This window comes from Athene noctua, chromosome 5 (assembly GCF_965140245.1).
Source record: "Athene noctua chromosome 5, bAthNoc1.hap1.1, whole genome shotgun sequence".
NCBI lineage: Eukaryota > Metazoa > Chordata > Aves > Strigiformes > Strigidae > Athene > Athene noctua.
The window spans coordinates 51,152,679-51,174,435 of record NC_134041.1 but is presented as its reverse complement, the minus strand read 5'-3'; the positions used below and the strand labels follow the sequence as shown (position 1 = coordinate 51,174,435).

Here is a 21,757-nt window from a genome sequence, read left to right as displayed (position 1 = left end):
AGACTTTCTCACAACTTTCTTCTGCCCCAGCCCCACCATCATGGTCCTTTCTCTCCCTGTCCCTGTGCCTTGTTGGTCTTCTGCCCCATCTGCACAGCACCCTCCTCTCAATTATGGCCTATTTAAAAAAAAAAAAAAAAAAAAAAGTGTAAAGTCTTGTTTTGAACAAATATCTTTTGAAGACATGACCAGAAAAAGAATGTTATACATATGTAAAGATATCAGTAATCTTATTAATATCTTATTAATACCACTTAAGCTCCATCCCACCACATCCCCATTTGTCACTCAGTCTCAGAGCAACACACATTCAGGATCAGGAATGGCATTGCACCCATCTTTAATCAGGCAACAAGAGACAGTGCTGGAGGTGCCAGCTTCTCCCAGCACTTGTAGAAAACCAAGGAAAAGTAGCTGAGACTGTGGTAGGGCATGGTGAGCATGGGTATGGTAGGACAGCTCTTATCTCTACAGCAAGCCATGTCTGGTGGTATTTTGTGGAGCTGGCAGCTCACTCAGTGGTAAGAGATACCCTCGCCTCCTTTACATTGCTGCTTCCAGGGCTGCTGGGTTCCCGTGGAGCTGCTCCCTTCCCAGCTTTCAGCAACCAAGGCAATGGGAAAGAGGTGGGCAGGTTTCCAGTGCTAGCCAGTGTTACTTGGCAGCCAGAGAGCGCTAGGCAGGGCTATAGTAAAATAGCACAAACCCCATGTTTGGTCTGTCTCCCCCCTCCCTTTTCCCTTCCCAGGGTGTTTTCAGTAGCCTGGGACAGCAGTGGCAGAGTTGGAGCTGCAGTGCTGCCAAGGGACACGTGAGAAAAGCTCTTACTTTCCTATGGAGACAAGCAACACTGATGTGAGAAACAACAGAAAAAAAAAGAAATGCCAGACCGTTAGATCCTAAAAAGGAGCCATGAGCAAAATCTGGGGTGGGCGGAGAACGCATCTCACACACTACTAGGTCTGGAGAATTAGTCAGCATTATCCATAGCATAGGGATAGAAGCAGCCTGTTATCAGACAGCAGGTTTAAATCAAACAAAAGGAAATAGTTTTGCACACAAGGCACAATGAAATTACCTTGTCAAAGCTGAAAGTTAAATGAGTGCAAAAGAGGATGGGATGAATTCATAAAGAGCTGGGGCATCCACAGCTATTAATTATGCAGATCCAGAAGCAATCACTTGATCACAAATTTCCTATGCCTTTGATTGCTAGAAGAGAAGGATCATGCCTGTTTCCTAAATGTCCATCTAAATTGTCACCCAGTGTGCAGCTGGAGACGAGCGCCAATGTGCTGCCTGTCTGATCTGACCTAGCATGGCTCTTATTACATTCTAGGAAAACAACATGCTAATGAAGCTTTGAGCAATTAATAACTTTGGACATGTTAAAAAACACTGATGAAAGCAGAAACAAACAATATAGGACATTAGCTCTTAGAAACAGTGCAGGAAGTAAACAAAGACTTAATTTGGAAGATGCGGCTAATACATCTGGGACGGATCATCCCCACCCCAGATGTTCAAAGCTGGAGAGACCTCGAGGCAGTGGGAGAAGGAGGGCAAGCAGGAACGCGCCGTGCCACAGCAGCGAGAGTGAGAGGAATGCGAATGCGAGCCCTGTCCCTCCCATCGCTGTGCGGCTGAGGGTCACAGGCAGCAAGGAGCCGATCCCTCTGGAGCCTGCTGTGGAAAGACTCCACCTGGTGTGTTCGTTTTAATTCTGGCTGTATTGTTTCCAGGAGAAGACTGGAAAATTTGAGGAAAGTTCAAGCTAAGAGTCATAAGAATGAGCAAACGAGGGAGAGTGTGTGCTGAAAGAAAAATGATGAACCGTGACAAGCATGTTTGCCTTGGCTGAGCTACAGCTGTGGCTGCACGCAGAGGCATGCAGCCACATGGCCCCGCAAACGAGGGGCACGGGCCCCCCATCCTTCACCTGTTTTGGGGGGGGTGGGGTGGGGGTGCGGGGGTGCTGTGCCAGCATGATGCCAATGGTGTTGCCTGGGGGAGGGAGAGGTAAAACGAGGACAGAGGACCGCAGACTTCCAGTACACGGCAGGGGAGAACAAGTGGCTTAGGGGAGATCAGGGTGAAGCTAAAACAAGGAAAGATGGGATTTAGGCACTAGCAGCCTTCCCAGGAGTGAGACCACCCTTGTAAGGTGCCTGGCGTCTAGGAAGGACCACAGTGCCTTTCCTTGCCAGGAGGGGATGCTGCCCATCCATCGGGAATGTCAGATCTGACCCAGAAGAACAGCAGAGAACTGGCAAGAGAGGAAATCCCATCTCAGGACTTTTCCATGTTTAGTGCCAGAAGCTCTGTTCCACTACTGGCGAGTTCCCATCTTCTGGAAAACAGCAGGAAAACTTTTCTGACATCAGTTCAGAAGTCTTTATTGTGATAAGGATACAGAGATCTGTGCGTGCATCAAAACAAAGATCCATTTATCTGGGCTGAGGGGCAAAAAGAAAGCACATGGCCCGGGTGGTTGAGACTCCTGTCCTTGGTTCTGTATCCCCCAGCCTCTCCTCAACAGGCTGTTGAGCCCGATGATGCAGCCCCACAGCGCCTGCACGTTCCCCCTGGCACAGAGCATGGGAAGAATTGGGATGCACGAGGAGGGGGCATGCATCCAGCTGAGAGCTGCTCTTGGAGAAGCTGGGGAGCCCTGGCCAGCACCAACATTGCAAATCAGCCTCTCACCACAGAGGTGATGGCCCCACTTCTGAGAGCTTTCTTCCATCTGCGCTTTGCTGTAGGGCCAGAGAAATCAGCTGTAGCCCATGAACAGAGGGGAGCTGGCTGTGTCAGGGAGGGGAGCAGTGTATTTAGAGCCTGTGGTGGGGACTGGTTGTTTGCTGCAAGAGGCGAGTGTGCTACCAGGCACCCAGGCTTTCTCTTTTGACCCCTGAAAATCTCAGTTTCACTGATAGTTTTGCCTCAAACACGACACCTGGGAGAACATGAGAGAAGTTCATGGAAGTCATCAGTCCCAGAGAGACCAGACTGCTCCCTCACCCTGCAAAAGTATCCCATCCCTCTGCAGGAAACCTTCCCAAAAATGTACCACTCAACATTTAAACCCAAACCAGAGACACTCATCCCACCTTGCTGCAGCATATCTCAGGGCTTCCTGTGGCAAAACAGAAGAGACCAAGCTCTGAAGTCTTGGCAGCTTGGCAGAGCTGATCAGTGAATAAATATTTGCAAGACAAGAACACGTGGTGTTAAAAGATGCTTTAACCCAGAAGAGCAAAACTGTACAGGAGCCAGTGGCTGAAAATTAAGCCAGAATCTATCAAATTAGAAATAAGGCACAGATAATTATCAGTGAGGCAGATCAACTGCATTAACAAGAGAAGTGATACCATATTATTACTGGCACATTTGGAAATTCCCCCCACTATCATATGCATCGGGTGTCTCTGGAACACGCATTTGACTGTGAATACAGCTGGGTCAGATGCAGCACACAAGCAAAGAAATGAATGTTCATTAAACTTGAACTCTTTGACCAAGGATTTTGAGTAGCCTCCATGGATAAAGTCCTGCAACAGCAGGAGAAATGGGAAGAAAAAAATCATATGCTTTTCTGGGAAGGTTCAAGTACAGCCAGTGATATGCAAGGGTCTCACCCTGATAGGATGCCTTCAGTCAACCAGTTCCTGGAGCCTCAGCCTGATCAAGTGATTTTTAAATTACATATCTGGTGTCATCTTTGAAATTCTATTTCTGGAGACATTGACTCATAAATGTGGTCTAAAAGTCCTAAGGTTTAAACATAATGTAACATACTTTGTATTTATCTTAGTTTGGGGCCTTTAGGTTGCACTCAAGTCACAGTTACAGCTTTAAAAAATACAAAATCCAAACCAAAAAACAGAAGGAAGGCAGGCAGTTTGGAGTAAGCAAAGATACCAGCTCCAAAATCAAGAGCTAACAATATTAATACTACGGGACTTGCAATAAATATATAAAACATTGCTAAAGCTCTTCTCCCAGGTTCTGTATTTGAACTTCTCCTTTGGCATAAACCCTTAGCAGGGACCAGAAGAGCAGACTGGCACAGGCTTTCTCTTCACACCAGCTTCCACATGGAGTTTCTACATCCATTTCTGAAATGTCCCAATGGATCTGCCAGTTCTAGTATCACGGACACGACTAAGCAGCTTCCAGATCCCTGAGGGGGTCTCAGGAGAGAAATTACCATTCTGCAGGTTTCCACACTGTCCATGAGAATGAAGGATGCACAAGCTCATGTGCGGAGCTTCTCCAGGGCACCTGCTCTGCTATGAAGACTGTATGCAAGGAAGGTGGCATAGGATGCGGTGTGTTGCAAGCGTGGCTGAATGGGGAGCTGAAGCGGCTCTGATCACGTGCTCCTCCTGCATGCCTTCCATCTGTGACCAAAAACTACTGTTAATCTCTCATCTACCTATCTTTGCTGAAAACAACAGAAGGAAGATTCTGTCTCCAGATGAATTCCAACATTTCATTGTATTTGGAGACAAACCCAAACTGGTCAATGGACAAACAAATGGTGTGTGGCAGCGTCATCTGCGGGTTGATCTGGATCACTTGCTTGGGGGAATATCCTTTGAATAGTACATGTTTCAGTGGAGCCGTGTGGAAGGTGAGGAGGCTGATGTTGAGGCATGATGTATGGTGTGAGACAGTGGCCATTCTGGACTGCAATGTCTGGGAAAAAAGCCCAAGTTGCAATAGTCCAACGAGACAAAGTGGCCCTAGAACTTTCTCTTAGGTGAGCAAACCTGGCCCTGAGATGTATGAATGGGGAACATAAAATATCGATCAAAACCAGAGGATATTACTTTTAGCTACACTACTAGCAAGTCTACTACCACTCACTGATGAAAACTTTGGTGTCCAAATTTCAGAAAGATGTAAAAATTTTCGAAAAAGTGAAGAGCTACAAGTGAGGTCAGCACAGAGCACTTTACAGATTGAAGGTCAATCTATTTAATATGATACAATGATGACTTGCAAGCACCAACAGGGAAAAAGGGATTTTGATAGCAGAGAGTTACTCAGTTTTTCTGAAATGGGCAGAACAAGATCCAGCAGAAGCTGAAGCCAGCTAATTCAGAGCAAAAATAAGACAGATTTTTGGAAGAACAAATGAACTGCCCAAAGATCTTACCACAAGACAGGGTAGATTTTTCCCTTACCTTCAGGTCCTTCAGAATGTTACAGCTCCTATTTCCAGGCATGAAATAGAAACAACTGGGGGACATTTTCCAGCCTGCACTATACAGAGGGACAGGCTGGGAGAGCATGAAAACCCCCAGCCCTGTGTCTGCTTACCTAATGGAAAAGGCTTTATTGGGGTTGTACATCCTGATCCCTTCAATGCCTTCTACAGCTTTGCCTGGAGAAACAGGTGAAGGTGTGTGTTTGCCATGCCTTTCTCTCCACAACATCTGCTTTCTTTTGGCCTCCAGCACTTACAGGTCATTAGGAGAAGAGATTTCCGAGATTTTGTGGGAGGTAGACAGGCACCAGTGGTTTCCAAGTGTTTTCATAAAAATGGATTTCTGACTTACCTTTTTTTTTTTTTTTTTTTTTTTGACCAAGGAATGGAAAATGGAAGTGATTCATAGACCTGATCAGTGGCATCACCCTAGTTGTGTGCTAGAAGATGGGCTGCAGCATGTGCACTCACAAGCCCTGGGTCTTCTGGTCATGGGATAAGCCTAAGCCATGAGGAAAGAAAGGCAAATTTTCAACGATTTTGCTGGTGGAAAGAGTAGTTCAAACTGTGCATGCTCATGCTGGTTAAAACTGCTGCCAGCTGTCTATTTATAAAGGAATACGACCTAACAAACATCTTCCCTAGATCAGAGGCTGCTGTATGATCAGCACAGTCACACTGGATTGCTTCAGTGGGTGTATACCTGCGGGGAGGCTGATCACACCAGAGTCCCTGTAGGCATAAGCACTCACTGCTGGTCAAGGATCCTCAGCCAGTATGAGCTGTTCCTACAAAAATCAGCAATGCCTGGCTGGGAACTCATGTCTTGATATACCCTCGGGACATCAGAATGGCTCAGTGTAACAGTGAGCCAGCTTTGGTCCAGCAACATCATCAGGAAGACATGGGAAAGAGGCTTCTTGCCACCTGCAAAAGGAGCAGACAGCCACCAGAGCCCAGCTAAGGGCTGATGGTCACCAGCACACTCAGTTTCTTCATCCTCATCCCTTCTTTTCCCAGAGTGGCATTTGGGAGCCTGGCCAGCCTTCAGGGGCTGGCCAGGTGCAGATGGCCATACCCGGCTGTAGGGCTGTGAGGGCTCAGGGTGCGGGGAGGCAAGCGGAGGTGTGCTGGTGCGGAAAGGGCTCTCGGGAACAGCTTCAGCAGAGGAGGAACAGGATCACCCTGTGTGTGATCGCACCCAAGAGCTCAGTGGGATGTGTGACCCTGAGATTACCCTTGCAGGAGCACTGGCTCCCAAAGATTGCTGCCACTTTTCTCTTTATAATGCTGTGCACAAGGCAAAAAAACAACAAGCAGCAAAGTTTCATTGAATGAAAGTACGACCCATTCAAGAAGGGGACACCCGCTTGTCTGTCCTTGGCAGAGAGAGGTGGTGAGCCTGATGTCCCAATGTCTGTCAGTGCAAGTGTGAGTCAGAAGAAATAAATGCCCTTGTTGTACAGAGTCAGTGGCTTCAGTGAGAGGTGAGAGGGGCTCTGCAGTACAGCTGCTCTGCTGGGGTCTCCTAGCCCTGAGCAGACAGTGTGACATGGCCCCTCTCCTCCCAGGTCTCTTCCTAAACAATCCCCTTCTGCAGGCACTTGGGCTTGTGGAAGAGAAGCCAGGCAAACAGGAGCACAGACACCAGCACAAGGGAGCACAGCACCATCAGCCCCACGTAACTGCCGTGGGAAAGAGGGGGCACAGCGGGGTCCTCTGCAGAAATCATGTTGGTCAGGTTCAGCATGTAGCCCAGGGTCCAGCCCGCATCACTGCTGCCAATCTGAAATGGGAGAGGAGCAGAATCAGTGCTGAGGTGCAGGGGCTGCTTGTGGCATTGTCGGGGCAGTGGCACCCCTGGAGAAAAATGGCTGAGCTGTGCAGCAGAGGTTGCAGATAGCTGCTGGGTCAGAGCCCCCGCCCCGCCCCCCAACATACCTTTCCAAGGAAGTGGATCCTTTGCCAGTTCTTTTCAGTGAATTCATAGCCATTTTCCAGGAGAGAGAGGATGTAGGCTCCAGAGAAGCAGTATTCACTTAGGTATTTTTCTTTTATTTGGTGATATGCTGTCTTCACCTAGGGAAGGAAGAAGTCACCAGACTGTTAAAAGACAGCTTCCTGCTGCTCCAGCTTGTGCCTAAGCAAACTCTGCAGGTGCTGAGGGGATCTTTCCCCTCTTGCCTTGGAAGCTACCCCACCTACTTATCCTACATAAAAATATCAGCAGCTTTTGCAACCCAGCAGCCCCAGCCCACTGTCACAAGCACTGCTCACCTCATGCCAAGGCCGGGCACAGAAGCTCTCAATGGTGCTGGCCACTTTGTCCAGGGGAACAGGGCTTTGTTCACTGCTCAGGTTCAAAAAGTTCATCACAAAGTAGAAAGCAGAAAAAGCCTGAAGGAAAAAAAGTATTTTAACCTGACTGGGCCTCAGCATGAGCAGGACAACAGAAATCTCAGAAAAGGAAATGGTTTTATTTAGATAGAGGAATAAAAGAAGCAACATCACACAAACAAAAGTAGGTATATTTACAACGGCAGTGTCATTTCGAGGCATCTCTCAGACCTGATGAGAATTAAGGACCCCAAAAGGAAGGTGGAGGTAGGGACTTCACTGACCACATCCTGAAGATGTTCAGTATATCCCTCTCCTCTATGCTCTGGTGCCAGAGTGGCACACAGTGAACACTGTTTGTCATCACAACCATGATCCCATTTTGGCAACTGAACGAGATGAGCATGCAGCCAATATTACCATGGACAGCAGAGGTGATGGACTGAAAGGACTCTACACAGCCCCATCATATAATCCAAAATCCAGAAAAACAATCTCTGACCATAGCCAATAGCTGATAGGTAGGGGGCAGTTTATGAACAGGGCAAGGGAGTATTAACAGTTTCCCCAGAAAGCCTCACAGCTACTGCAGTCTTGCAGCTCTAGGACTGGTGTTTAGTGTGATGTCACCCATGATGTGTGTTCAGAGCGTGCACTGTCTTCTTATCACATCTGGGAAGCAGATAGGTGAGCTGACTGATTGGATTCAGTAGTGCTCACACACTTCTCGATGAATTTCAGATCTGGTACCACCATTAACCTCAGGAGACAAGGTTTGCAGGAGTAGTGTACCATGCATGGTCTGCAGCAGGCTCTCCTGCCTGGCCATCAGGAAAGACTGGTAGAAACATGAATCGGTAAATGAAGCACCCCAAGGAAATGCCTACAGGAGATGCGTTAGAATGGGAACAGTGCAGTACTACTAGGTCAGTATTTATTGGGGTAGCTCTTACATGTGCTGTCCTCACAGCAAGTGCAGCACTATTCTAGTTACATGTCCAAAAAGCCATCTTGTAAATGATTCCCTGCTCCAGCCATGGAGAATACACTCTAGCATTACTCCGAGTTTCTGCTCTTCTGATATTCTGAGTTATAAAGAGTTGAAGAATGTGAAGACTTACCCCAAAATCCCCTTGTAATGGAGGTAGGTATATCCCATTGAAGGAGCAACTAGAGTAAGGACAATTGGTTTTGTTAAAGAGCTTCTGGATGCTTCTTCGGCACTTTTGATAATCCCCCTCTCCCTGTATGTACAGCTGGCTGAAAGGGAATTGCTTTTTCTTGGCTGATGTACAAGGGTTTTTGAAGAGGTCACTTATATTTATTGTCCTCTGATACCCCTGGTGAAAGCACGGATCAAAGAGGCTGCTGTTCTCCATGGTCTGAAAGTAAAATCAATCCAAGCTGTTACACTTCACTCCAGAGTAACACCCTGGGAAAGAGCCACAAGGAAGGGTGACCACAAGGCAGTTGTCACAGTACATCACACCAAGATACACACATGAGGATGGTCAAAGTGATGAGGATGGTTTAAGGCATTGGCTGTGATCTGGGAAATGTGGGTACTGCCACAGCCTCCCTGTATGACCCTGGGCAAATTACTTTCAGCCATATTTTGTGAAGCTGCTGTTGGTTTGGGATTCTCAGACATGGTGAAACATTGCCTCCCCCAAGTACTTCAGTTAAGCACAGTACTCCTGCTATCCCATGCGTAAGAATTAAGGCACCTGAAACTGGTAGTACTTTACAAATATACTTGCCTGTAGGTCCCTGGCCAGTTTCTGCTGCAGAGCCTGGTCCTTCCCATAGCAAAGGAAGCTATGTGTGTACACTATGTAATCCTTGCCATAGAGACGGAAGTAGAGCAGGTTCTCCGGGGACTCAGAATAGACTTCATTTGGTACAAAGGTAATCTGTGTTGAGGCTCCTCCGAGGTCTAGTGCTCCTGATGTCTCACTTATGGATTTCAGTGAATGTAGAAGTTTTGTCCAGCCAGACTTTAAAAACAAAAAACAAAAACAAAAAAACAACCACAAAGCAAAACAGCTTCATCAGGCATGGAGATTTCTTTGGGAGAAAAAAAAACAAAAGAGGAAGACCTATGAGGAGAGAAGCAGAAACACAGAACACAGGAAAGGCAGGCAGACCTGAAGAGTGACACAAGATGAGAGCTGGAACAAGACACAAGAAAGATGCAGGCTCAGAAAAGCAGAAGATGGATCATGTCTGAGTGTTTGCAAGAGGACTAAGAATATGAAAACTAATACAATTGTTATGATAAAAAACAGTCAACTTACTGTTTTAGTTCCCAGATGGTTTATAAGCTCAGTAGTAAAGAATCATTGTCAAACTTTGCAGGCACAGAAATATTTTAGGTCAGGAAGTGAGGAGGATGCTGTACCCAAGCAAAGTTATCAAAGACACTAGTGTTTTATTTCAATGCTTTAAGCCTGACTACAGTGGTACATCCTGATACTTACTGGTATCAGGATGTACTCACAGTAGTGGCTGAGGCAAGATATGCAGCTTCCTGATATCTGGTAAATGGCCTACAATGGAAGATAGTGCCTATGACACCCTCCTGCATGATTTACAAAGCTCCGCAAGCCGATGATTCAAATACAGACTTGCTGTTCATACAGTACCTGCTTGAAATTGCCCAGCAGGTAGTTAATGGTGATCCATCCATAGGCTCCTTCTTCCTGACCACTGATGATTCTGGCACCCTGGAAGTTGAAAGGAGCTGAGCAGAGAGTCTTCTCTACTGAGGACATGACTTTGTCAGCTGCACTTTTATTCTCCAAGCTGGATGAATGGAAGAAAGGATGGAGTCACTTTGAGTGACAGTTCTCTGCAGCCTATGTGCCTATGTGTAGGCAGGCTGCAACTCCCCACCAAGTATTAATTATAGCAGAAGAGTCTTTCATATGGGTACATCCAGCTCTAACTGGCCACGTCACATTCTGTCACACCTTGGCAGCACAGCTGCCACCAGCTCTGACACTTACAGACTCCACGGCTGAGAGTTGGTACCGGGAGCAGAGATCAGAGCTCTCTTGTTCTCCTGAAGCACATGCCCTGGTAGGGATTGTACCATGGAGATACCTCTTACTATTCACCATCACCATTACAGAAGAAATCCATCATACCCTCCTTCCCAGGGAGATTTCCCAGGCAATACATACATAAGATCAGCTCCCTGTCCCACCCATGCAAGAGGTCTGGGGCACCCCCATGAAAATCACTAGTTGGAATTAAAGGAGGATATTATTACTAAGTTACCTTAGCTCTGATGGTCTTAGGATGAGTCAGGGTATGTGGGGACTTGCAACGTGGTTGGGCTCAAAAATCCTGGGTCAGGCCTAATACCAGACTGTGGGGGATATCTGAGCATGCCCTTGATGTGGGGGATGTCTGAGCATCCCCTGAGTATCAGCTTGGGCACTGCTACCCTCCTGGTGTCTCTGCGCTGCATGTGGGTACTGGAGATGATGGAAGGTTGGAGTGATTGGAAGTGGACCTGCTGGGCAAGCAAGGGAAGAGCCCAGGGAGACATGGCCAGAGGCAGAAGGAGGTATCTGGGCAAAACGTGAGCTAGCAGCATTTCCAAGGACTTTGCCCAAGAGGCCCCCACTGAGCATCCATGGTGTCCCAGATGCAGTGCTGCAGGAGAAGGGGACAAGCCATGCAGTACCTGAGAAGCCGCATGCCGGCAGTTGCTCCGAGGTAGATGGGTGTCTCTTGGTGCTGCTTTGAGGGAATCACCTCTTCTGCTTGTCGTAGGCACTGTGCCAGAGAGGGACCTGCCTTCTCTGTGGCATGGGAGTAACCTGAGATCCCAGGGCCTGCAAGAAATGAGGACATTTCACTGCTCAAACTCCCAAGCATAACCCCAGAGTGCTATCATGAGCAGTTATGTTTGATGGTATCACTATCACGGGCAGCAACATCAGATTCAACCACCCAATTTCTAAGGATTTTTAGAAATCCTGCAGCACCAACTAAGCCCAGTGCACGAGGGGACAGCCACAGCAGCCAGCATCTGCCACCTGCTCTCCATGAAGCACGCTATGAACTAGCTATGAGGGCTGCAAGTGGGACAGATCATTTTCTTAGCATGTTCTGGACATCTGCAGACTCATCGCTGCTTCTGCCTGGCTGTAATCTGGATCTGTGCCTGAAAATCCCTGACCCTTCACTATGCTGGGTCCTCCAGGGGAAAATGCTGTCATCTGTTTGTGTATTGTACGCTCACACTGCAGCACTGAGTGTTTTGCAGCTACTCTTTTTCATGCTAACCCAGAGAAAAATTCATTGTCCCTCCCTGCCATGTGTCCCCTGGTGAATGGACTGCCCCAGCACCAGAGCCTGCATGGGCAGCAGTGAAACCCACTCTGTGTTTGCTTCAGGTTGCCATATGCTCAGCGTGCTGCTCATGGCATGGCGTGCTGCAGCCCCGAGCAGCTATCACAGCAGCCTGATAACAGCATGACCCTCCCCTGTGCTGCAGACAGGCCCGAAAAGACCCTCGGCAGGCTCTGACAACACCTCTCCTTTCCCCAGAGCAGTGATCCATGGTGGTCTACTCTGCTCCTTGTCACATGCATTCTTGGACTTCATTTATGCCTTCCTAAACCATACAATATCTACACAGCAATTAAACAGAATAAAAAATAAACCATGACATGCATAAGTTGAGCAACCTTTGCCTGCAAGCTCAGTGCCTAGCTTACACAGAAGCCTTGAAAAAGAGCAAACCATGCCCTTCCCTCTTGCTGCCTGACATTCATCGGCATTTCAGCAAGTGTGCATGCAGACATTTTATTTATTTGAGTACATTCTTTAGTGTAGTTCTTTCCAAAAAGCACTTCCAAGCATCCTAAAAGCAAAGGAAAAATCAGATCCAGCTTTCCTCCCAGGAAGGTCAGGTACATCAAACTTCCTGTAGGAAGCAGTGGGATATACATTAGTTCACAGACTTAACACCATTTTCACTATTGGCCTCTTCCTCCAGGTTTCTCCTCCCCCACCCTTGGGTTGCATTATCTCTTCTGTATCCCACACTCCTTCCACAGCTCCCTTTTCTCCTCTTACCTTCAACTTTACACACCTCCACCTGCTGCACCACCCCAGTGTTGTTCTCCTTCTCTGCTGGCCACTCGTACACATACAGGTTAGTGTGGGACGACCCCGCATCCAGCACAATCCCGTACTGTGGGCAAAACAGAGCCATCATTGCACCTGAGGCACCAAACCAGACAACGCGTGTGCTGGTCTCCACACGCAGGGAGACCAGAAATGGACAGCCTATCTGGCAGCTGCGGGAACATGCTGTGTCATTACTCTTCTCAGTAGTGCTTCAGTGCAAAGTTTCCAAAGGAAACTTCCAGAGAAGCAGCAAAACTGGGACTGATTACTTAAGAGATGATCCCCTGTGAAGCCACAGGTGTTTTTAGCATGAAGATGTAAAACAAGATGTTGAGATGCGTGGCGTTAGCCAGACCCAGCAAAGGCAGCAACATGTCCTGGAGCAGTATGCATAACTAACCCTCCAGCTTGGCTTGTTTTCCTGTAAGACTCTTGGCTCATAATACCTTAACATTCTTCGGAAGTGGCTTGTTTTGGGTCACTGCTACAGCAATTAAAGCAATTGCAGCCAAAGTAGAGAGGAATCCCAGGATGAGTAGAATCTTTCTTGTCCAGGACATCTTTGGTTTGGTACCTGTGACTAGAGAAGAAAAAGGATGTTAGTATCCCAGTAGCCCATCTTACCTCACACCCTAAAGGTCTTCAGGCATGTTCCTGCAGTTGCTTTCTACTATGAAGCATCTGCCTTTGCCCATCCCTGCTCCATGTCCTCATGCAGGATTTCTTAGAGGCAGAACTCAGCCCTGGTGTCCTGCAGATCTGCTCTCATGGGCGGTGCTACATGTCCATGGGCTGCCCTGTGCCAGGTGGTGATGAAGGAGAACTTTAAGATGCAGCTTATGGTTAGCCTGTCCTTGAGATACTTGCAGGTGACTGAGCAACTGTATAGCAAATGCATCTGTATGGGGCAAATACCAACTTCTTCTATAGCTCTGTGTCCTGTTTGAGTGAGCGGTGAAGGGTTTTGGTAGTAAGGAAGTGGGGAGAAGATTCTTGAAGCTCCCCCGGCTCCAAGTTGGACCTACATCTGCACCACAGCCAGACACACCTCTGCAGTAACGTATTTAAGAAGGGAAGCTGGGGAGGATGAGTTGGAGTTGTGAGGAGAGTTGTGAGAACATCTGTGTGAACACCAGGGTCAGTGGAAGAGAGGGGGATAGCGGGGGAGGTGTGCTGGAGCAGAGACTCCCCTGTATCCTGTGGTGAGACAGCAGGGCCACCCCACCTGACACTCACGGAGGTCACTGGTGGAGCAGATGCTGATTTGCGGCCTGTGGTGGCACCATGCTGACCCAGGTGACTGTGCCTGAGAACACTGGGACCCCATGGGAAGAAGGTCCCGCTGTTGTAGTTTGGAGCTGTGAGGGCTACAACAGGCAGTGGTGACCCACGCGCCTGTGAGAGTGACTCATGTCAGAGACAGTTTGCAGAGGACTGTCTCCTGTGAGAGGGGGACCACTGGATCAGGGGAAGAATGCCAGAAGTTACTCACCTCCCCCCCTCCCTGAGGCGGAAGAAGTGGCAGGACTGACGCACACCGCCATTCCCTGCCCTGCACTGCTGGGGAAAAGACAGTAGAGATATCAGGAGCAAAGCTGAGCCCAGGAAGAAGGAAGGGATGGGGGAAGGTGTTTTCAAGATGTATAGTGCTTCTCATGGTCCTGTCTATTAAGTGTTGTTAGTGTCTGTATTAGTGTTCTTGTTTTCTTCCCCTAAGGAGTCTGTCTTTTGCCTGTCACTGTAATGGATGTCCTTATCTTGATTCCTGAGCCTTTTGCTTTACTTTCTCCTTCCCAGCACTGAGGGGGAATGGGGAAGTGAGCGAATGTCTGGTGTTCAGTTGCCCTCTAAACTCAAACCACTGAGCCTTTTGCTTTATTTTCTCCTTCTCAGTGCTGCGGGGAAGGAAGGGAGTAAGCTGCTGTGTGGTGTTCAGGTACCCTCTGAGCTCAAACCGACACTCTGCATTTGGCTTAATAATCCCTGAGAAACTGAAAGAACAGACTGCTAATATATGAACAGCAGAACCTTGTGGAACCCAAAGCTGTGACATTTTGTCCTAGTATACTTTGTGCTTCATTTTTTTTGCAACGTTTATAACAATTTACAACATCCTCATCACTTGTAATGCATTTAGGAAGTCTAACACTAACATTTCAGTACGTGTCAGTCAGTTCAAGCAATGCTGTCCTACACTTTGGCAACCCTATAGAGAAAATAGGATCTGCACTCCACAGGATACTTAAGAAACCAGTGGAGATTTTTTATGCCACTTCTTACAAGACCAGTATGAATTATGAATAGTCTGCATTTGCAGAATTGGCATAACATGGTTAAAAAATCACACACTTTGCAAAACTTGTACCAGCCTGATTCTTGAACTCTTACTATTTGGTATGACCCATCTAACAAATTAAGATTTTTGTGGCTAAAAAAACACAGTTAGCAGTGGAATTCTGTTAAAAAAACCCCATTTATGGCTGATGGAAATAATTCACAAGCAATATGGTATTTGAGCTTTCAGAACCAATATAAATATACCTGCATTTGTTAGTGGCTAGGATGATGCTGGCTTTTATACTCTCCTGCTTTGGATTCTCCTACATATATCCCATGGTGGAAATCTCACTTTACAATTTAAGCTCAGACAGTTTTGATATTGTTTAATAAAATACCATTTTACAACACAAAGCTCTAGAAAGGGCATTAGCAGAAGTATTTTCCAGATTATAATCTAGTTGTAAATGCAATGTTTATATTGCAATACTTTCAGCACTCTAGGGGACATACCTGCTCCCACTACAACACTGACATACATTTCTACCCACACTGATGCTTCATACTCGAAAGCACCAATGGTCTGACTGCTCAGATGGGTACTATTTTCTCTTCTCCTTATATACAAATACTCTAGGAGATGTTTAGAAGCACAATACAGGTAATCCAGGGTGACAATACCTCTGTGCAGACAACCACATCAACTATCTTCACTCTCCAAGATGGTGACAGAACCTGCTCTGTATCTGTGTGCCAGAACTGGAGTTCCAGAGTTCATTCTTCAGGTGATGCTGAGTCACTGCTCCAAATCCATCCTAGCACCCCATGTCACATATGCAAATATGAAAACCATTCAAATTCTGAACAGGGTCATCTTCTAACCACTGTTGTTTTACATGAAAGGTGGTCCCAGGCACCAGAACTATACAAATTACTTCAAATCCTAGAATCCAAATCCTATATTTATTTTCAGAAGTTAGCCCAAGTGAAAAGCAGCAACGCACCTCTGGAAATCTCTTAACTGTAGTCAAATGACATCTTCCTACCTAGAGAAAATGAAACCTCAAAGTGCCAAGAGAACTTGTTTTAAAGATCTCCCTGCAGTCAAGTCCATTGGAAACCTAATGCTGACATGGATGCCTGTGCTCCCTCTCATCACACTCATGTGTAAATCTGCTGAGGCTAACTGCAAAATGTGGAAGCTTGTTATTGCTCACATTTTGTGAGTGCCTGTTAGAGGCACAGCATGCTTGCCAATATCTCCAAGAATGCAGCTTAAAAAAATAGTCTAGTGCACATACCAGACAGTAGGAGGTAAGAATGCATTTTATACAGCTTTATTCAAAAAGGCCCCGGAATTCATGGCTTGAAGTGATTAGAAACAGCAAATCATGACAGCTAGGAGACTTTTCTTCTTATTGGAGAGAGAGTAGTTGGCTCAGGTTATGATAGCACTAAGCATGTCTGTTGAACAAAAAATATTTTAACACTAGAAAAATGAATAAAAACAGATGCTATAATGTAAAATTAGCTGCACAGTATAGATATGAAGCTAGCATGCTTGAAAACTGAAATTGCTGCTGACAGTTGCACAGCACATCCACGTAATTCCTGACACCCTTACTCTGAGATCTTGCCTAGAAGCAGTCACTAACGCCTTTGTTGGGTGTTTACTGTCATAGAAGCGAAGGATGGGTGACTCTGCAACATTTCTGAGATTTTCAAACTTCCTGTTGTGATGGGTATTGTCTGTCTGCTGTATCTTTTCAGCAGCCACACTGTGAAAGTAGCAGCATTAACAGCAAAGCAGGAACCATTTTCTCATTGTTGCGGACCATCTCAATAAACAGCTGTAGAAATTTCTTGTCTGTAGGCAGAGGCATAATGATAACTCTCTGCATCCCACCTGCAACCTGAAGATTAGTAATTTTTTTTCAAAGGCACATTATTTCCTTAACCCTGAACATGACTTTTAGAGCTCAGTATCATGAGCACTTTTCAGGACTCTGGGCGTTGTAGATATGTGACTTTACTGCTGTATCCCATACCGGAGCATCCATCTGTGTGAATTCCAGTGCTACCAAGTGTTTTGCTGAAATGTTTCATACAAGAAAAGGTACAAAATTGTAAGAATAATCCAGAAGGTGGCCTAGCAAAGCAATAACCTTCCAAATAGCAGTCAAAGTGTACAGACTTGAATACCTGATGATTTAAAAAAAAAAAAAACAACCAACAAACCAAACCACAACATTGCAAATCCAGATAAAGAATTCAATGTAATTAAAATAAAACTCACCTGCCATTTGCTCAGAGAGATGAGGTATCTGAACAAGTTCCCTTTTCTGCACACTTGGTTACCTCCATCAGCTCTAGGCATAACTGCAGTTCTGCAGTGGCTAAAGAATTATTCACTAGACTTCTCCAGCTCCTTTGCACCCCACACTCTGTCACTGAATGCCATGCAAACACTTCCCCACCAGCTGGGGCAGTACTTGACCCTGTAGCACCTCTGACTGCCAGGCCCCAGGAGTTTTCTTCCACTAGCAGTTTTCCTCAGCTTAAGATTAAGCAGGTATGATTTTCTGTCTCTGTGCCCAGCCAGAACACAGAGACAGATCTCTCCTCTTTCTCCCATACTGCCCACTGTAAGTGTTGAAAAAAACATCACGTAAGGCCATAAGTAGATGTAGAAATGATGCTGCTTTTCTTTTTCTCCACCCCAAAGCTCAGAGCTGCCTGGTAATAGAGCCATGCCTACCTGCAGAGGCATTGCTCCAAATGTTGGAGCACAGCCCTGCTGCTCAGACATCTCTGTTTCTAATTTTAGTCTCTTTGGTTTTTTGTAGGGGCTACCACTGGTTTCATCCAGTGATGGGTGCAGGTCTCAGAACATAAACAGATCTAATATCCTGTCTCTGAGTTAGCTATCATACTGAGAATGATGCTGGCAGCCACACCAGCTAACAGCAGGTTTTTTGCAGAAACCCTGTTGCTTTCGGTGAATAACCCCGGAAGGACCACACCAGCGTGGGAGGCAGCTCTTGTGAAGGCAAGGAAGCAGGATTGTCCCCAGTGTCCTCCAGAGCCTCAAGACAAATAGGAAACTGCTCCTCCAGCTGACATCACACTAAGTCACTGGCAGCTCTGCACTCCAGGAGATGTCACTCACAGCCAAGGCTGCCCACGTCCCAACTCCCTTCTCACCAAACAAGGCTTAGCAACAAATGTTAGAAAGAATCAGGCAACCAGCTGCTTTTAGAGATGCAATAAGGAGAGGCTATGGCTGGCTTAAGGACTGAAATCAGGATTGTCAAGAAGAAAAGGAGAGAAGCTGGGCATAGTCCAAAGCCACGCTCAGTTCAGATAACCTCACTGTGACCCATCATCTCTAATAAATACAAATACCATTGTAAGCTCTGGCTTAGCACAACAGCTAAAGTTGATGTTTGCTCTTTCCTTTGGATGCTCACGCTCAGTCTGTTATGGAAGGGACCACAAGAGGCTGTACTGCAAGGCCATCACTCTTCACCTGCACAAATGCGACACTGACAAGAGTTCCCACTGTCACCTTCATGCTCTCAGCACACCTCTGTATGTTCAGAAACATTCTTAATTTCAGCCCTCATTTATTTATTGCTAGTCAATTCTTTCTGTCTTTGTTCCACCTCTGTCTCAAAACTTCTGCAACTCTCAAATCCTCATGGAATTTATTCTCTTAAGAAACTTACCAGCAATGATCCTTTCTGGATTTTTGTTTTTCCAGCCTTCTCCATCTACCTGAATGGTCCAGAAACCCTTCTCTACATACAGAATAATCTGCTTTAATTTTTTTAAGCATTCTGACCAGAGCTGCAATGAGACCAGCCTTGCACAGTAATGTACCTGTTACACGAGGAGATAATACAGTCCCGGCCTAAATGAAATGAGGTGGGGACCTGTACTACCTCAGACACACAATGATCTACCATCATGGACAGTGCTAAATTAACCCAGCACTTCTCCTATGCAATCCCAACAAACCCACATATGATCACATTTAATTAAATTAGCCCTGCTACATGCTGTGAGCAAAGGGAGTTCCAAAACACACTGCCTGCTACCCATGGGGCCTGGAGTGATGACAGAGAATAAGATGGCGTCTTATGAATCCTGCCCATCAGCTGGCAGCTGCCTCTGCTGCTGATCACCCACGTTGCTGCTGCAGTCTGTTGGGAGTCTCTCCAATAACTGGTTCCCTAAACACACATCTAATCTTTGGGGGAGAGCTGCTGGATGCTCATCCAATCACATAGCCCAGAAAATGGGAATAGAGTCTGCGGAGCTCCTGAACCTAAACATATCAGCGAGACACAGTGCAGTGCTGAGAAGTCACTGAATTATGGCCCATCACAAAGGGACACAGGCTTACTTGAAGACTGAGAAATTTGCAACAGCATGGATTGAAATGAGTCAGATGCCACCGTATTTTTAAAGCAAGGAGCAACAACTTGCCTGACTGCCTGCCAGCTGAAAGAGCACAGGAGCCCATGGCTGAAGGGTGCCTGAATCCCTCAGAAGCCTGAATGCATCCAGCACCTGTGACTGGCTCTGTGGCACGGTGTGGGCAGCTTGGGCAGAAGGAGCATCTGTCAGGGCAGGTGCTCGCAGGTCATCTGAGAGCCCAGTACACAGGGGCTCTGTCTGTAAAGTTCTGCCAGCAGTAATGACAGGGAAAGGGTCTGGGAGCAGTCAGTGCTGCTGTTCAAGGTGGATAAGGGAGGATGCACGTTATTCTCCTGCTGAGGGAAAATGAGATTTTGGTAGTCATAAGATTTATCATGTTGAATTGCACACTCAGTGAGATTCCTGAACTCACATCAGATTTTGAGGCACACTACCTAAAAGGCACTGCTGACTTTCAGACTCACAACTAAACATCTGAGTCCATAAACGCTCAGAAGAGCCACACTGCTTCATTTACTAACACTTTTCTGCATTTTTCTCTGTCCCCATCCGACTTCTTACTCATTCTTCATCTGCCTTTTTCATTCAAACATGCTCTTGTCCAAGTTACCTAGGAAGACTTTGCTGCAAAGTAATGTAAATCACCTGTTTCAGGGCAATATATTGGAATAGTCTTTTCCTAGGCTGGTGAGAGTCTCAGAATATACACACAAGTGCAAATACAGTTAAGTGAATTGCTTAGGTTTAAGAGAATTTATTTCAAAATATCAGGGCAAGACACTGAACATGTTGAAATTTGAATTCAAGCTCCAGATCAGGATTTTGCATCACTTTTTACAGCTGTTACATGAACAGTGTGGGAGGCTCTGCTCCAAGTTTTAATTATTCATATGGCAAAAACTGTGGCCTAAATCCTGGTGTGATCTCCGGCCTTCCTTTTGGTGCAATTGTAAATACACATTTACTGGATTAAGTTTTTCCAGAGTAAATACTTATAAGCACTGAAGTACAAACACTGAAATGTCAGTGGAACGGGTAATCCAAACAATGTAATTTTTTTTTTTGGATGCCGTCTTTCAGAGACATTTGATACTTTGAAATCACACAGAGACCTACATGACTCAAACCCCAGGAGACTCCTGTGGATCTAAGCTCCGCAGCCAGGTGGAGTGCTTGAACTAGTCTGTGCCATGTACACACACGTGTGTTAATGAGCTGGAAGATGGAGTAAAGAGTGTGCCTTTATCTGTGATAATACCAAGCTGGGAGCAAAAGCACACTGACACACAGGACTGGAATTCAAAATAAATTTGATAAATAGGGGAGGGCCTGGGGAAAACATCCAACTCATTTGAGCAAGAACATGAGCAAATATGACATTTAGAAAATAGCCATCATCCAAAGACAGTGTGGTGAGCAACTGGTTAAGTAGCACTTCCAGAGAAAACATTCCTGCAGCTATAGCAGTTTGCAGTAATCCTTCCCTCCATCTAACACTGGTAGAGCCTCCTATGAAGTTTTATGCCCTATTTCGGACACTGCCTTTCAGGGAAGATGTAGACCACTTGAAGAAACTCCACAAGAAAACCAGTAGAAAGATCAGAAGTCTGAAACCTTGACCTATGAAGAAAGATTGAAGGAATTGGGTTGTTTAGTTTAGAAAGAGCAGAGCAAGAGAGACACAATAGCTGTCTTCAGACAAGTGAAGTCTCTATCTGCCAGCGCAGTTGTAGTTGATCCTGCCTCAGGGCAGGGGTGGCTCCTGGACTTTCTCCCAGCTCTCTTTCCTTGTTGGTTCAGAAGGCAGGGAGTTAGCAAAAAGAGGGTGATGCACTCATAAGCCATGCTGTTAGCAAAGATCAATGCAATGCATATGCTCTCCTCATAAAACACAGATGCATTTGAATAAATCTGTTCCCTCCTTCTCCCGACAAAGCTCCGGGTTGCATTCAACCATAATTCAGACACGGCGAACACCCTGGTATATGCTATCCATATGTACAACACTGCTTGGAGTGGGAGCACCTCATCCTTTTGCTGCCTTTAGAGTTGTGACTGGGATACGACCCTGGGAAACCGCACAAAACACGTTAGAGGAGCCCTGTTTTCCTGGAAAAAAGAAAAGCACGTGGCAATCCTAGAGAGCTGGTGGGTGCTAGAGGCTGCAAAATCTGAGCAGCAGCAGCAAGAGACAGACACAAAGGAGCAGGCAGCACACAGGCCCCTTCTCTCCTTCCGCAGCCGCCCGCGCAGCCGGCAGCCGCACAGAGGGGCTTTGTGCTCGGGGCAGTCCCATGGCCCTGCTTACGTTAGCCCAGCAGCACGGGTTTAGTGCCG

The 21,757-nt window shown here is 46.5% G+C and overlaps 1 protein-coding gene across 2 annotated transcripts in view; it reads right to left on the bottom strand.

Annotated features, from left to right (window-relative positions):
• Positions 1-2,430: 2,430 nt before the first annotated feature.
• ENTPD1 (ectonucleoside triphosphate diphosphohydrolase 1) overlaps positions 2,431-21,757 on the bottom strand; it is a 35,507-nt gene continuing 16,180 nt past the window's right edge. For both annotated transcript variants that reach the window (XM_074907512.1, XM_074907513.1), the window contains exons 2-10: positions 13,147-13,280; positions 12,647-12,764; positions 11,247-11,397; positions 10,198-10,357; positions 9,313-9,549; positions 8,674-8,934; positions 7,493-7,612; positions 7,157-7,294; positions 2,431-7,001 (exon numbers count right to left, since the gene is read on the bottom strand). In XM_074907512.1, the coding sequence (XP_074763613.1) occupies positions 6,795-7,001; positions 7,157-7,294; positions 7,493-7,612; positions 8,674-8,934; positions 9,313-9,549; positions 10,198-10,357; positions 11,247-11,397; positions 12,647-12,764; positions 13,147-13,280 (1,526 nt within the window). In that variant the 3' untranslated portion in view covers positions 2,431-6,794. The remainder of the gene's footprint in view (positions 7,002-7,156; positions 7,295-7,492; positions 7,613-8,673; positions 8,935-9,312; positions 9,550-10,197; positions 10,358-11,246; positions 11,398-12,646; positions 12,765-13,146; positions 13,281-21,757) is intronic.